The sequence below is a fragment of the Chiloscyllium punctatum genome, chromosome 44 (genome assembly GCF_047496795.1).
Source record: "Chiloscyllium punctatum isolate Juve2018m chromosome 44, sChiPun1.3, whole genome shotgun sequence".
NCBI classification, from domain to species: domain Eukaryota; kingdom Metazoa; phylum Chordata; class Chondrichthyes; order Orectolobiformes; family Hemiscylliidae; genus Chiloscyllium; species Chiloscyllium punctatum.
In genome coordinates, this window is record NC_092782.1 from 41,208,112 (window position 1) to 41,225,528 (window position 17,417).

A 17,417-nucleotide genomic window follows, 5' to 3' on the forward strand; every position below is an offset into this window, starting at 1 on the left:
TTTCAAAATTCCACCCTTCCCTGCCTTCACATGGCCCATCTTTAACTCTTTCCTCTTCGCTTTCTCAATCTACATTGCTGGTGAATGATCACAAATCAATATTCACCACAAGCCACAGATTCCTGAAGTTATCTTGATCAGATTTCTTTTCACCAGGTTTTCAGGTGATGACTCAATTCAATTCCATCAGCTTCTCCAACCTAATTGCATCTATTCTGATGATAATGACCCTTTTCTTTAAAATGGACTCTGCTTTACTGTGGTTGGCAGCCTCTTGACCTTACCTGCCCTGCTCCCTGAACTTCTGTTCTCATCTCTTCCTATTCTTCCAGAGCCACAACAGGAACCTGGTGCCTTCCATGAACATCATGGTGTGAGCTTTACTCTACATCCAACCAATATTATACATGCTCTGAACAGGTTTTATAGCAAAGTGGAAAGGGAACTTAAATCTTAAGACCATAAGACATACGAACGGAAGACAGACCATTCAGCCCATTGAATCTACTCCGCCAGTTAATCATGGCTGATGGGCATTTCAACGCCACTTACCTGCACTCTCCCCGTTGCCCTTAATTTCTTGCTAGATCAAGAATTTATCAATCTCTACCTTGAAGACATTTAGCGTCTCGTCCTCCACTGCGCTCTGTGGCAATGAATTCCACCGGCTCACCACTCTCTGGCTGAAGAAATGTCTCCTCATTTCCATTCTAAATTGACCCCCTCTAATTCTAAGACTGTGCCCACGGGTCCTGGTATCCCCACCTGACAGAAACAAATTCCCAGTGTCCATCCTTTCTAAGCCATGCATTATCTTCTAAGTCTCTATTAGATCTCCCCTCAACCTTCTAATGAATACCATCCTGGGATCCTCAGCTGTTCATCATACGTTAGGCCTACCATTCCAGGGATCATCCATGTGAATCTCTGTTGGACACGCTCCAGTGTCAGCATGTCCTTCCTGAGGTGTGGGACCCAAAATTGGACACTATTCTAAATTGGGCCTAACCAGAGCTTTATAAAGTCTCAGTAGCACATCACTGCTTTTACATTCAACCCTCTTGAGATAAATGCTTTCTTAATCATGGATTCAACCTGCAAGGTAACCTTTAGAGAACTCTGGACCAGCACTCCCAGATCCCTTTGTACTTTGGCTTTATGAATTTTCTCCTCGTTCAGAAAATACTCCATGCCTGTATTCTTTTTTCCAAAGTGCAAAACCTCGCATTTGCTCACATTGAATTTCATCAACCATTTCCTGGACCCCTCTCCTAAACTGTCGAAAACATTCCACAGCCTCCCCACCTCCTCAGAACTACCTGCCTGTCCACCTAACTTCATATCATTGGCAAACTTCGCCAGAATGCCCCAGTCCCTTCATTCAAATCATTAATATATAAAGTGAACAGCTGTGGCCCCAACACTGAACCCTGTGGGACACCGCTTGTCACCGGCTGCCATTCCGAAAAAGATTATTTTATCCTAACTCTCTGCCTTATGTCAGAAAGCCAATCCTCAATCCATGCCAGTAGCTCACCTTGAACAGCATGGGCCCTCATCTTACTCAGCAGCCTCCAGTGAGGCACCTTATCAAAGGCCTTTTGGAAGTCTAGGTAGACAACATCCACTGGGTTTCCCTGGTCTAACCTACTTGTTACCTCTTCAAAAGAATTATAACAGGTTTGTCAGGCACGACCTCCCCTTACTAAATGCATGTTGACTTGTTCTAATCTGACCCTGCACTTCCAAAATTTAGAACTCTCATCCTTAACGATGGATTCTAGAATTTTACTTACAACCAAGGTTAGGCTAATTGGCCTATAATTTTTCATCTTTTATCTTGATCCTTTCTTGAACAAGGGGGTTACAACAGCGATTTTCCAATCATCTGGGACTTTCCCTGACTCCAGTGATTTTTGAAAGATTACAACCAACACCTCCGCTATTTCCTCAGCCACCTCCCTCAGAACGCTAGGATGTAGCCCATCGGGGCCAGGAGATTTATCAATTTTTAGACTTTTTGGCACTTTCTTTTGTAATGGCTACCATACTCAACTCTGCTCCTTGAACTCTCGTTAATTATTAGGGTATTACTCATGTCTTCCACTGTGAAGATGGACACAAAGTAAGTTCTTCAGCTTTTTCCTTATCTCCCATCACTAGATTTCCTGCATCAATTTAGAGTAGCCCAATCTCTACTTTTGCCTTTTGTTTGTTTCTTGGCTGTCTAATCACAACCACCCACCAACCCCTCCCCCCCCAATCTTTCTTTTCTTTAGGATGAACCTCTGTACTATATCCTCAATTACGCCCAGAAACTCCTGCCATTGTTGCTCTACTGTCTTCACCATTAGCCTCTGCTTCAAATCGATTTTCTCTAGTGCCCTTGTAATTACCTTTATTTAGCTGTAACACCATTACATCTTATTTTGCCTTCTCTCTTTCAAATTACAGACTGAACTCTAGCATATTATGATCACTGCCTCCTAAGTGTCCCCTTATTTTTAAGATACTTTATAAAGCCTGACTAATTACATAGCACTAAGTCCAGAATAGCTTGCTCCCTTGTGGGTGCCATCATAAGCTGTTCCAAAAGCCATCCGTAAGCATTCCATGAATTCCCTTTCTTTGGATCCACCGGCAACCAGTCCATTTGCAGACTGAAGTCCCCCATGATCATTCTGACCTTGCATTTCTGATATCCCCTATCTATTTCCTGGTATCTTTTAAATCTAATTTGTGCCTCCATAGCAGTGTTTGGCTGAATACCATAAACAAGTCAGCTACACAGATGTGCAGTCCTCACCTTGAAACCATGTTCACGTAACAGTGATTCCAAATTGGGGTCTCCTAATGATACCGAAGGGAAGAATTCTCCTACGTGTTCCCGAGCCCACCAATTATTGAATGACCTGTGGGCGGGAGGAGTGGACATAAACGGGAGACCATGGAGGGGAAGGAAGAGTGAGGGCAGAACAAGGGGATAGCGGGAGGGAGAAGACACGTATTAGAAAAAGGATATATGGCATGGTATCAAGCCATTTGTTTCAATCATCCTTACTGGTTTTCACCCACCATCTGATCAATCAGTCCCAAACACATTGGGCACTAGTCCTAGACCTCTTCATCCCCTTGTTCAATTCAATCTCAAATGAGAGCACATTTTCTCTCTCAATTCCCCTAACATAATGCTTTCTATGTGGCACAATTTCTCTTTCTAACTCATCCCTCAATAATGCATCTGGTCTCACCCTCCCCAAGTGCAGCACTGCAATATCTCTCAGCTTAGCTGCACATATACTTTCCCCACAAGTCCAACACTGCTCAGTTGCTTGAACCCCTTTTCTCACCCACCGCGTCATTCCTCCTTTGCCCCAACCCCACACACACCTACCACAACTTTAAGACTGTGTGTGATTTTCTCTTTCTGCTCCCACTTCACTTCAGTGAGTGTGCAGGCTTCACCCGGTCCTATCCAGTACCACGTGAAACTGAAAATAACAAATGCTGGAGATCACAACAGGTCTGACGGCATCTACAAGAGACAGCAAGCCAACGTTTCGAGTCTAGATGACTCGTCATCAGAGCTTCAGCATTTGATGTTTTCAGTACAGGTTCCAGCGTCTGTAGTAATTTGCTCCTACCAGTACAACGTGAACGTTTTCTTTCCTTCCTATGCTTGCAACTGTGTTTGGGTTCTCTCTCAACATGATCCCCTTTCACCCAGAGAACCACTTAGGCTGTGTTTTCACCTTCTCCTTCTTATGACTTTTGTCCTCTTGCTCAGCAGCAAACACACACACACACACACCATTCCCTACTCCTGAGCCACATTCTCCCTCTCGGGGAACGTATTTTACTCTAAAACTCCTACTTACCTGTGAGTCCCGTACACTGTATACCAATATTTGTACAGCTGGGCTCGTATGTAAGTGGGGGGCTTGGTGCTGAAGGCATATTTTGTCTCATCCACTTGCACCAAGCGAATGACTAAAAGCAAAAACAAATGAGAAAATAAAGAAGTGATGACAAGCTGGATAAGTTTAATTTTAACACTGTATTACTGCAGAAGCACCATGTAACAGTGAGAAATACTGTAATTAGTGCAAGATGATAGCGTAAGATAGCACAACCAGCATAATGTAACAGTGAGTTACTATAAGCAATTCAGTGCAACAATGAGATATACCACAACCAGTGCAGAGTGATAGCGAGAGAAACTACAGCCAGCTCCGTGCAATGGGCACAAGATCCTCTGCACTCACCATTTCTCTTTCCCTGTAGAAGACGATGGATGAAGCTGGTGAACCAGGGACTGTGCCTGTGGTCACCCAGGGCAGCAAACCACATCTGCCAATCGAGCCTGGGCTGGTGTGGGGCCACCACAGGAGGGGCTACGCTCAAGTTCCCTGGCTTATACATGAATTCAATTTCCTAAGAAAGAAAAAACACTCGGAATACGGGATCAGAAACAATAGAAGCAGCAGAATAAAGGACCAAGATGGGAGAGTTAATGTCCTCATTCTTAGGACAAGAATCAATGGTGGCTATCTTGCTCAAAAAAAGGCAATGATCAAGGGAGCCCTGTATTCCACACACAAGAATGAAGACTGAGGGTGACTGTACTCTACTGATGGGGCCATGACCAAAATAAAACTGTCACTTCTCACAAGGAATGAGGAGGGCTATATCCCACTCTCAGGAAAGAATGCTGGGGTGCTGAGTCAGAATATGACTCTCCAGGAAAACTGCAAGCTGCCCCCTCTCATAGCTTGCATTCTCACCATCTGCACGGTTCATGAATCCTACCTTCCATTTCTGGCCATCGTAGCTTCCTTCCACCACAACCTCTGGACGACCACCAACCCCTGTCATTCGACGGAATAGCCCATAGGAGTTGACTAGCTGGTAACGGTCAACCACATCATACAGCTGGCGAACCTCAGGCCTCAGGTTGGAGTTAGTTTCATACTCAATGAAGGTATATGGTACCTGGGGTGAAGGTAGGACATCAAACTATCAGTGCCCTGAACACTCTCCCATCAATTTCTAATGCACTACATAATATTTATGACAGGTGAGGCTGGGTCAGGTTGGGTAAGAATTGTTGGTAGCTTAAATAGTAAGAGTATGGGAAAAGATGTAAAGAAAGGGGATGCTGGAAGAGATTGCATGTGGACATTAGTAATTTATCTATCCAGCTAATTCGACTCCATGTCTTTGGTAATCAAAATTCCTCCATAGATCAGCATTTAAGAAGGAATGAGATAAACAATTTGAAATGAAGAACATGAACTGATATGGGTTGAATGGTTGGCTTCAGCTGCTGGTCTAGCAGAATTGCAGCTCGATTGGCAAAACAGAGTCATAGGGATATACAGCACGGAAACAGATCCTTCGGTCCAATTCGCCCATGCTGACCAGATATTCTAAATCTAGATTCTATGCCAGCATTTGGCCAATATCCTCTAAACCCTTCCTATTCATACACCCATTCAGATCCCTTTTAAATGTTGTAATTGTACCCAGCCTCCGCCACTTCCTCTGGCAGCTCATTCCATACACACACCACCATACCACGCATTGTAAAAACCTTCTTCACTATCCTACCTATCTACAACTCCACTTTCATGGGAACTATGAACCTGCACTCCAAGGTCTCTTTGCTCGGTAACACTCCCCAGGACCACACCATTAAGGGTCTAAGTCCTGCTTTGATTTGCCTTTCCAAAATGCAGCACCTCACATTTATCTAAAATTCCATCCTCCACTCCTCATCCCATTGGCCTATCTAATCAAGATCCCATTGTACTAGGAGGCTACCTACTTCGCTGTCCACTACGCCTCCAATTTTGGTGTCATCTGCAAACGTACTGACCATATCACCCATGCAAATCATGTGACCCTAAGAGAGAAAATTAATAGCACAGGAGGTGGCTATTTATCCCAATTTATCTGAGACAGCCAACTAAAAGAGCAATTCACCTCATGTCACTTTCTAGCACTTGATTTGTTGCTCTACTGGTTACAAAAGTGCACACATAATTTGTTTTAATCTGGTTAGGCCCTGAATCACATTCCAGGTAAACAGAAATTCTCGACTTTCCTCTAAAGCTTGTACCAATCATTCAATGCAGTGGCTAGTGGAAAACCTTGGAGTCATATCTAAAAAGAAAGTCTGTGTGGTAGCTAATATCTAGGTCCCTTAATTACTGACCTCCCTGCTACTGGAATTAGATACTACCCATTCCACATAGATCTCTCAATTTTATACACTGAATTAAATTACCCATCAGCTTCTAATGATTCAAAGAAGACAATTCTAGTGTCTATCTAATCTTCCCTCTTATTTAAAATGAATATTGTCGTTATTATCATGGATCAGAACTGTACATTGTAGCCTAGCTGTGGAATAACAAAGCTCTGTGTTACATTGACTTTAATCTCTCACATATCTATAATCACCACTAAACTGTGATTCAGAGGTGGCCTTGGCGCACAAATCAATCTTGAGTATTCACCTATTTCTCTTTAAATATTTCCACTCTATCTCCTTGAGTCAGCTATTCCATAGTCACTATCCTCCTTGAAGGAGAGTCTAACCATGTACTTCAGGAATTTATTCTAACCAAGAATATGTAATCAAAGTTTATTCATTCTCTTAGATCAACTGGATTAACCAACTTTCCTGACTACTCACCGGAGTCCCTAATAACCAAATGACAATTTCAACCTAATTTCGCACTCTCCAAGTAACAACCTTAGTTCTTCAGTATCTGAATAATCTGGGAACAAACATGGCCCAGACTGAAATAAGGTCATATTCGGGGGAATGAATCTGAGTTGACTTCATTAATTTGAACTGTTATTAAAATATTAACTGTGGCTCTTTTTGTAGCACAGACCTCTATCAAAAGAATGGGTGCTCAAGCTTCACTCCAGAGACACAAGTTCAAAACTCTTGTGTGAGAGTGTACTGTACTGGAGGAGATGCTATCTTATAGGTGAGATTTTAAACCATGGTCCTCTCTGTTCTCTCAGTGGCAATTTAAAGATCTCATGGTGCTATTTTAAAGAGAAGTCTGGGATTTTGACCTGTCCAATATTTAGCCTTCATTCATCATGACAAAAACAAGTTATCTAAATTTTTAAAAAAATCTTACTATTGTTTGTAGAATATTGGCTACTGTTCAAAATTACAAGTTATTGTATTAAAACGTTCTTAATTGGTTGTAGAACACTTATGAATACCTTACGGTTGTTAAAACACCACATGAATACAGTCTGTTACTTGAACTAGGACTCAAATTCTGGAAGGAGAGTCCCAGCTCCACCTTGTGCTCCTCACTCACCAGGCTCACAGCAAACATTGCAGCAGCAGCAACAGCAAACACAGCCCATTGAGAGGTAGCCCAGAGCTTGGCGATAAATCCTCTCACCATGAGGGAACTAGGAAAGAGAAATCAATTTAATGTTAAAACCAGGGGTAGATAGTCAGTGCAGCTTGAGGGGTTCATAAACCTAGGGGTTGTGGTTGTGGAGAATGAAGAAACTGTGGGATGGGGGATTTGGGCAACGGGAGCCCATAAACTGAGCACATAACAAGTAAAACAGGAGTGAAAGGGTGCAAAGCAAACTGTGCAAACTGGAAGAAGGGGATGCAGCAAGAAACCCCATATCTACAGGCTCAGCAACATAATAAACCATGAATATGAAAAGTAAGCCCAGTGAGGAGTGGGAAAAGAATATGATGAATGTTTTCTGCAATTTTCTACTTGTGTGGACCCACTCAACTTAATGGGGACATTGATTAAGAAGAGCAGGATATTCTGGCTCATATTTATCCCTTAATCCACTTCACCAAAAAACAGATTATTTGATTGTTTTCTTCAGTCCTGTATGTGGGAGCTCACTGTTAGCAAATTGATCAAAGTATTTCCATAAACTTCAAGGACATCCTGTATGATGTATGGTTGGTTAAATTGCTTAGTTAGCTAGAGTGGTTCAGGTTAACGTGAATAGCAAGGGTTCAGCTAAGTCAGTCTTGGTGTCAGTCTCCTTGCTTTGTGGATGGTAGTGGCATTCAACCAACAAAAACAGCATCAGCACGCAATAGGTCAAGGACATGCCTTCAAGCAAAGCACTCATGAAGGAAGGAAGGAAAAATGATTCTAATTCCTCAGAGACACACCTGAGCAGTGATGAGAGTATCTCCCAGGTGAGGGACATAATACCAATCCAGATGGTAAGGGGAGTCACAGTCTTCAGCCATCGTGTAAACTCATGGAAAGTGAAGCCTGGGAACCAAGATAAGGGATAGAGATTTGAGAATAGCCATGCTGTATCTGCTCTGGGAGCGTTTGCCTGCATAATGTAGAGGAATCTCTAACCTTTACCGAACCTATGCTGTGTATGGACTGGAATGCTTGTTGATACAGCAGAGTGAGGTTTACCTTGATCCTGTGCTGTACCTGTCCTTGGACGTATTTAATACCAACAACTAGATTCTTCAAATTATAATTAGTTTCATTCATAAAATCATTTTTTTCAAACAAAAGATTAGTCATTCTAGAATTAGCCTGTACTAATATTTTAGAAAAGCTAGCCAATTCACCATTCTTTTGTCAAGCAACTCCCCCTTCAAGCAAGCATCCTATTCTCTGCTGAGTAGTATTACTGTATCTTCTTCTATCACACTCTGACACAATATATTCCAGACGCTTTACTGATGTGTTAATAAAGTTGAAGATCATGTGCTTTTGAAATAGCCTTCATGACTTTCCCTCCAAAGATTTGTGCACATACATCCCCAGACTGATGATGCAAATCTTATTTTGTATTGCCTCTCTTCATTGTTCCTACCAAAATATATGACAACTCTTTTCTACATTAAAATTATTTTGTCATGAGTCTGTTTGTTTTATCAATCCATGCCCTTCTGAAGCATATTACTTTCCTCTTCAGTGCTTATTACATTACCAGTTTCTTAACTGCAATTTTGAAAACCATTGTTAACATACACTATCACCTCTTTAGTCTGGAATGCTTGGGACAAAGACACTTCAGGATTTTAAAATTTTCTGAATTATAGGAAGAAGTTAGAATGTCTAACAAACATATGAACTGGAAAATGTGGTGGATACAAATATTTATCTGAAGCATAAATCAGTGATGAAAATTTATATAGTAATAAAAATTGTTTTATTTATCAAAATATTTCCAGATTTCCACTCCCCCAAAGTAACATATGAAAGCAACAACGAGGATGCTTGGGTTTGCTCAAAAGGTTTTCAGACTACTGGTGTTTCCAAAGAATAGATTTCCACACTTGAGGGATTACATTATATAATAAAAAAGATAATACTAACTTCTGGGGACAATGTATACTTTCCTCCAGTCTCAGAAACAACACTCATTAATATTCACTGTTGAGTTGCATCCTTTATGTCCCTTCAATTTCAAAGGCTTTGATTTTGTTAATGAGTCATTTACATGGCACTCTGACACCCTATATTCACATCAGCTGTACTTATTAGCCCTCTTTGTTGCCTTAAAGAACTCAATCAAGTTCAACAAATACTATTTTTGTGCGACAAATCTATACTAGCTTTCATTTTTTGAAAAACATTATTTCAGGGGATGTGAATGCCATTGGCCATGGCAGCACTTACTGCCCATGCCTAATTGTCCTTCAGAAGATGATGTTGTAATGGTTTCTTGAACCACTACAATCCTTTGGGTGTGAGAATGCTCAACCTACTGTTTGGAAGGGATGTTCAGGATTTTGACCCAGCAACACGAAAAGAACTATTAATATTTCCAAGTTAAGATGGTGCGTCTTGGAGGGAAACATACAGGTGGTGGTATTCCCACACATCTGCTGCCCTTGTCATTCTACGTGGTACAAGTTGCAGGATTGTAAGGTGCTGTCAATGGAACCTTGGTGAGATCCTACATTTATTAGCCCCATACATTGAGATGCCAAGTAACTTTGACCTGGATTGTCATTTTTGAAAGTTTCCCAACTACAGTTAGGCTACTGCCTCCTCTTTACTGTGACATTGGCAGTGAGGTCCTCTTTCATGAAGATGGATGAAAACATTTTGTATCTCAGTTATGCCCTCCAACCTTACAAGAGAATTTTCTCTCTTGACTGGTTCAACGCTCACCCTTCCTATCGCTATCTTTTAACTATTTGTATTTATTACTTTATATCACTGTACCATTTTCCAGTACTCATATTAAGGGTGCACAAATATATCTGTAGAAGAGACGAACACAATTAAAATTTGTAAATGTAAGGAATCTTAAGTAACGAGAATCATGGAGAATGATGTCTGAAGTACAACAGCATCTGCTGGTTGGTTATGATGCAGGTTGACACTGAAATGGGCAAAGAACCTGAAGTTTGTGTTGCTTATACCTGTTTTGGATTCTATTATCCTTTTCTCCCAGTGGAGACTTAGTCCAAAGTAGTGAATCGTTCCATAAATCAATGTTACGTAAACCGCCAGCTCAGTGAGGCCAATGACAAAAGACTGTAGTGTCCGTAACCAACCCAATCCTATAGGGAAAAGAAGCAACAATCACAGTTCAAATGTCAGAATCCAATTACTTTCTCCCTGGACACATATCACAGGTTGCTGAGCCTGGGCATGCCGCAGGGACTCACCATGGGTATGGCATCAGTCATGAATACCCAGTGTGGACACGTCATCTGCCACAGTGTACCTCCCATTGGCCTTCCCCTCTCCTGCCTGATACTCACTCTGAGGGTTTTGTTTTTTGCCTCTCCTGATCCAATAGTGTATATGCTGATCGTCCAGTAGTGAAAGCGCCAAAACAATGGAGAGTAGATTGAAGAAATTATAGTTACCGGTGACGATAATTAATACCTGGAGCAAAATCTGCAGATACAAAAAAAAATCCATCAGTGAGAAACGCAAATGGAGGCTGAGAGCACAAGCAGGACACCAACATCTTTTGCACAATGACATGGGAGACCGCAAATATGATTCAGACCAGAAAATGTCACCTTCCAGCTTATTCCAAACCCATCCCTGCCCTCTAAACTTCTTTTGCAATCTTCACCACTTTTTCAGTTGAGAAGTCAGTGAATAGCATGCTTCCCACAGCCCAGATAACAAAAGCATTGGGTGTTCTGTTTAACTCCAAGAACATCCTTCCGCCATTCAGGTTTGGACAGAACTTGGACCTCAAACAGCCACTGGAAAAATCTAAAGCCATGAACTGTACACTCTTGTCCTCTCCCAAGTGCAAGCATAACCAGGACTCTCGGATTTGAACAACTCTTTGTGACATTTCCCAATTTTGGCCACACCATCTTTTGACTGTCTGATACTTCAGTCATGTATCAGAATTTGGTTTATTATCACACATACTCAAGTACTGGAGCACAACAAAGGATTTACACTATCGCCCCACATGGCGCCATCTTCAGTACAAAGTACCTCAGTACAAACCTTCGATACAAGATAGAGAAATAAAGAAAAAAGTTGCATTACCTTACCATTATTCATAGTATCAATTAGAAAAATAAGAAGTAAAATCGAAAAGATAAACATTCCAGTCTTTCTGTAAAGGGCAAGCAGTATTTCAGTGCAGGGGCTTCCATTTTTGGTCTGACTGATTAGTCCTTTTGATATCTGCAGAATCTGGGCTTACCTGGGTGTAGAATGCAAATATCCTGAGGTGACGGACTGGAGCAAAGAACAACACAGGAACCACAATCTCCAGCACAAACACAATGACCACACTGAGCTTGTGAAACCAAGATGGTAGTTGATGTGCAAACCAGGCAAGAGAGGTGGGGATGCACTGAGTCTCATAGTGGTATGTCAGAGCTGCAAGGAAATCAGGAACATAAGTTAAATGAATTCTGATGAAACATCGCACCTAAACACTTGCTCTCTTCACAGATGCTTCAAAACCTGCTAAAGATTTCCAGCATGGTTTATTAATTTCAGCGCACAGTTGTATACTTTGTAGTGTTTGCAATTGACATTGTCCTGGTTCACTATCAGCATCCAGGTGTGGGTACCAATCCCAAAATCAGGAGCTCATAGTTTGTGCCTAGTATTAGTGCCATGATAAAAGAATGAAATCCCCATGAATGGATTGTACAGGCATATCTCCAATCTCCTTGAGGATCAACTGCAGATTGCTATGAGAAAGGTTATATGAAAACCAAGAAACATTTTATTTTGCACAAAATACAGGACTGAAGAACATCCAGGTTTCGAAAAAATACTTAGCCAATCTCTACAGCTTCTCACAATGCTAAATATTACAAATGGCAAAAACATTGCCCAAGAATATCTGTGCTTTTATAAGCTAACTTAACAATTTCTCCTTCGAATCCTCCCACTTCCTCCAGACCAAAGGGGTAGCCATGGGCACACGTATGGGCCCCAGCTATGCCTGTCTCTTTGCTGGCTACACAGAACAGTTGATCTTCCGTAATTACACTGGCACCACTCCCCACCTCTTCCTCCGCTACATTGATGACTGCATTGGCGCCACCTCGTGCTCCCACGAGGGGGTTGAGCAATTCATCAACTTCACCAACACATTCCAACCTGACCTTAAATTTACCTGGACCATCTCTGACACCTCCCTCCCCTTCCTGGACCTCTCCATCTCCATTAATGACGACCAACTTGACACTGACATTTTTTACAAACCCACCGACTCCCACAGCTACCTGGATTACATCTCTTCCCACCCTACCTCTTGCAAAAATGCAATCCCATATTCCCAACTCCTCTGCCTCCGGCATATCTGCTCCCAGGAGGACCAGTTCCACCACAGAACACACCAGATGGCCTCCTTCTTTAGAGGCCACAATTTCCCTTCCCGTGTGGTTAAAGATGCCCTCCAACACATCTCGTCCACATCCTGCATCTCTGCCCTCAGACCCCACCCCTCCAACCGTAACAAGGACAGAACGCCTGTCCTTGCTCACCAACCAACCAACCTTCGCATAAACCAAATCATCCCCCGACATTTCTGCCACCTCCCAAAAGACCCCACCATCAGGGATATATTTCCCTCCCCACCCCTTTCCGCCTTCCGCAAAGACTGTTCCCTCCATGACTACCTGGTCAGGTCCACGCCCCCCTACAACCCACCCTCCCATCCTGGCACTTCCCCTCCCACCGCAGGAACTGTAAAACCTGTGCCCACACCTCATCCCAGGCCCTAAAGAAGTCTTCCACATCCAAAGTTTTACCTGCACATCCACTAATATCATTTATTGTATCCGTTGCTCCCAATGCGGTCTCCCCTACATTGGGGAGACTGCGCGCCTCCTAGCAGAGTGCTTTAGGGAACATCTCTAGGACACCCGCAGCAATCAACCACACTGCCCCGTGGCCCAACATTTCAACTCCCCCTCCCACTCTGCCGAGGACATGGAGGTCCTGGGCCTCCATCACCGCCGCTCCCTCACCACCAGACGCCTGGAGGAAGAACACCTCATCTTCCGCTTCAGAACACTTCAACCCCAGGGCATCAATGTGGACTTCAACAGTTTCTTCATTTCCCCTTCCCCCACCTCACCCTAGTTCCAAACTTCCAGCTCAGCACTGTCCCCATGACTTGTCCGGACTTGTCCTACCTGCCTATCTCCTTTTCCACCTATCCACTCCACCCTCTCCTCCTTGACCTATCCCCTTCATCCCCTCCCCCACTCACCTACTGTACTCTATGCTACTTTCTCCCCACCCCCACCCTCCTCTAGCTTATCTCTCCACGCTTCAGGCTCTCTGCTTTTATTCCTGATGAAGGGCTTTTGCCCGAAACGTCAATTTCGCTGCTCCTTGGATGCTGCCTGAACTGCTGTGCTCTTCCAGCATCACTAATCCAGAATCTGGTTTCCAGCATCTTGCAGTCATTGTTTTTACCTTGTCCATTAGCTGGGCAACCTAACCTCACAGAAAAGTCCACAGAATAGGTCATTATTTTGCCGCTTCACTTCAGACACTGTGTTGTTTTATAACTGAATTGCAATACCAACAGTTCACCTCTGAACCCTGTCCCAGTTATAATTCAAGAAGGCATGAGAACCAACAAAACCCGAATGCTGCCCTCTTGGTTATGTGCTGTGTGTATCTGCCCCTTAAGATTGATTCCACAATTATGTCATTCAAATATAATCACGTGTAAAACATGTCAATGTTCTCCTGAACCTTGATTGTCTCCAGCTGATGCAAAGGAAACACTATTCCGAATATGTGTGTAAACTTGAACAGGATAACTTTTTTTTTGTAACAAATAATATTGAATTAAGGTTGGGAGTGGCAACTTAGTTGGGGTGGTACTGGTGGACATCTAACTGCAGTAAAATTTACTCACCTGTTAGACCCCACCATGTGGGGCATCGACTGGTCAGTTTCACCACGCCTGATGCAAACATGAGCCTGAAAAAAAGCCACCGCACCAGCCAGAACATGACACCATCATGGTGCCGCACAGGGGGTGCACGCCATTTCTTTAAGTGTAGTGGTGCCACCATGATTGCCAGGAATCCAGACTCCAGTAGCAAACTATCCCTACAAAAATCAAAGAGGTACTAGTTACTATGTACCATTTACCTCTTTACACACTGTCCACTGCTTAGCCCTTGCATACTGTTCACACCTTAACACACTGCTCCCTCCTGACATATTGCCTCTCACCAATACACTTGCACACATTTTGGGAGAAGGTATTAGAGGATGAGATGGACTCACCACTGAAAGTAGAGGAAGACTTGTCCAACCTGGGGAAATAAGAGATGAATCATTAACATTTACCCAGCGATTGCACCCTCACTGAACCTCTTCCCCCTCCCCTGTAAAAAGCTCAGGCCTGGAACCCATCCCCACAATTCAACTCCTCCCAAACCTTATCCCTTGGGATCAGCTTTTGCTGCACACAGTTTCTGAAATCTCTCTTACCAGAATTTGTTGCTCTAGGTTTTGCTGTCACCTCACTTTGGAATTTTGTCTTAAAGTCTCAAAAACCATTGGTTCCTGATCCAAGCTACTTGATATACCCTAACTTCTAATATGATGCAAACCTAACCTTCCATGTCCATCCCTGGAGTTGAAAAAACACATGTTAACTAGCATGGGACAAGCACACAGATGTGGATGGGAAAAATACATAATGCCAATATACATGACACATACATGCTCCCACCAAATCTGTTGTGCCACAGTTGACTCTACTGCGGGGAGAGAAGGAATAAGTGCGAGAAGGTTATTGTAATAGGGAATTCAGTTGCAAGGGGAATAGATAAATGTCTTTGTGGTCGCAAACAAGATTCCAGAACAGCATGTTGCCCCACTGAGTGCTAAGAACAAGGTTTTCTTGGAGTGGCTACAGGCCATTCTGGAGTGAGAAGATGAGTAACCAGGGGTAATGGTATACATCAGTACAAACAACTTATCTAAGAAAGGGGATGAGGTCCTAAAAGTAGAATACAAGGAATGGGAAGTTAAAAAGTCGAACCTCAAAATTAGGGATCTTAGGAAAGCTACCACAGCAAAGTAGAACTCGGAGTAGAAATAGCAGGATATATGAGATGAATATATGACTGGAATGATGGTGTAAGTGGGAGGGGTTCAGATTCCTATGGTATTGGAACTGGTTCTGTCAAACATAGGACCAGAACAAGCTGGACGAGTTGCACCTGGCAGGACTGGAACTGATGACCTCGGGGTATATTTGTTAATTTGGTTGGGGAGGGTTTAAACTCAAATGGGAACCTATACAGGCAAACTAAAGAGAGGGAAATGAGTGTAAAAGCAAAAGACAGAATCAGAAACAGGAAAAGTGATAGGTTGAGGATTCAAGCCACTATGCTAAATAATGTAAACAGGAATAAATATGTTAAGAAAACAAGATTTAAGGACTTGTGTCTTAATGCGCAGAGCATTCAAGCTCAAGTGGATGGATTAGTTAAGCAAACAGATATAAATGGATACGTTATTGTGGAATTAGGGAGACTTGGCTGCAGGGTGACCAGGGATGGGAACTGAATATCCAAGGGCATTCCATTTTCAGGAAGGGCAAAGAGGAAAAGGTGGTGGGGTAGCATGACTAGTTACAGAGTATATTAATGCAATAGGAAGGATATTACCTCTGGTGCAGTGGGATCTGTATGGGTGGAGCTTAGAAGTATCATGAGACAGAAACAATAGTGGTTTGTATATAGATCCCAATTCTTTTGCAGTAATGTTGGGGGAAAGCATTAAACATGAAATTAGAGACACAAGCAATAAAGATACTGCTGTAACTATGAGCAACTTTAATCTGCATGTAGATTGGGCAAGTCAAATAAGTAACTACATCAGAGAAGAGGACTTCCTGGAGTCTGCACAAGATGGTTTTCTGGATATATACATTGAGGAACTAACTGGAAGCCAGGCCATGCTAGACTGGGTATTGTGTCATGAAAAAAAGGAATAATTGGCACTCCTTTGGAAAAAAAAGAGTGCTCATAATATGATGGAATTCTTCATTAAGATGGAGAGTGACATATTTGATTCTGAGCCTCGGGCCCTGAATCTAAATAGAGACAACTACCTTGGTACAAGGCACAAGCCAGCTATGATAAATTGAGGAGCATTACTTAAAAGGGATGGCAATGCATAGGCAAGGGCAAACATTTAAAAAATACATGGAGGAACTGCAACAATTCCACTTTCTTATCTGGCACAAAAACAAAACAAGAAAAATGGCGCTGTCATGGCTAAGAAGGGAAACCAAGAAGAGCATTCGATCCAAAGAAGGGGTTTAGAAATTGGCCAAAAAGAGCAACACACCTGAAGATCAGGAGCAATTTAGATTTCAGCAAAGGAGGAAAAGGGGAGTATGGGAATAAATTTGCAGGGAATTTACAAACTAATTGTAAAAGCTTCTATAGGTTAGTAAAGAGAAAAAGATTAACAAAGGCAAATGTTAAGTCCTTTACAATCAGAAACAGGGGAAATTATAATGGAAAACAAAGAGATAACAGACCAATTAAGCACATATTTTAGTTCCATCTTCACAAAGGAGGATACAAATAATGTTTCAAAAATATTGGGAACACATGGTCTAATGAGAGAAAGGAACTGAAGGAATGTATGGGGGTCATTGATGGGATTAAAGGTCAATAAAGCCCCAGAGCCTGACAATCTTCACTCTAGCGTATTGAAGGATTTGGTCCTACAAATAGTGGATGCATTGATGGTCACCTTTCAAGATGCTAGACATTGGAACAGTTCCTATAGATTGGAGAGTATCTAATGTAATCCCACGATTTAAAAAAAGCAGGTAGAGAGAAGACAGGGAATTATAGAACAGTCAGTCTGGCATCAGTAGTAGGGAAAATGCTACAGACCATTTAAAAAGATTTATTTGCAGAA

General features: G+C 42.4%; 1 protein-coding gene across 1 annotated transcript in view; it reads right to left on the bottom strand.

Moving 5' to 3' along the window:
- The window catches only part of lmf2a (lipase maturation factor 2a), a 28,172-nt gene that overhangs the window by 2,191 nt on the left and 8,564 nt on the right, over nucleotides 1–17,417 (bottom strand). The window contains exons 3-13 of the mRNA XM_072562738.1: nucleotides 14,754–14,782; nucleotides 14,377–14,573; nucleotides 11,686–11,864; nucleotides 10,769–10,907; nucleotides 10,424–10,564; nucleotides 8,192–8,297; nucleotides 7,353–7,449; nucleotides 4,810–4,992; nucleotides 4,266–4,434; nucleotides 3,879–3,990; nucleotides 2,807–2,912 (exon numbers count right to left, since the gene is read on the bottom strand). Coding sequence (XP_072418839.1) covers nucleotides 2,807–2,912; nucleotides 3,879–3,990; nucleotides 4,266–4,434; nucleotides 4,810–4,992; nucleotides 7,353–7,449; nucleotides 8,192–8,297; nucleotides 10,424–10,564; nucleotides 10,769–10,907; nucleotides 11,686–11,864; nucleotides 14,377–14,573; nucleotides 14,754–14,782 — 1,458 coding nt within the window. The remainder of the gene's footprint in view (nucleotides 1–2,806; nucleotides 2,913–3,878; nucleotides 3,991–4,265; nucleotides 4,435–4,809; nucleotides 4,993–7,352; nucleotides 7,450–8,191; nucleotides 8,298–10,423; nucleotides 10,565–10,768; nucleotides 10,908–11,685; nucleotides 11,865–14,376; nucleotides 14,574–14,753; nucleotides 14,783–17,417) is intronic.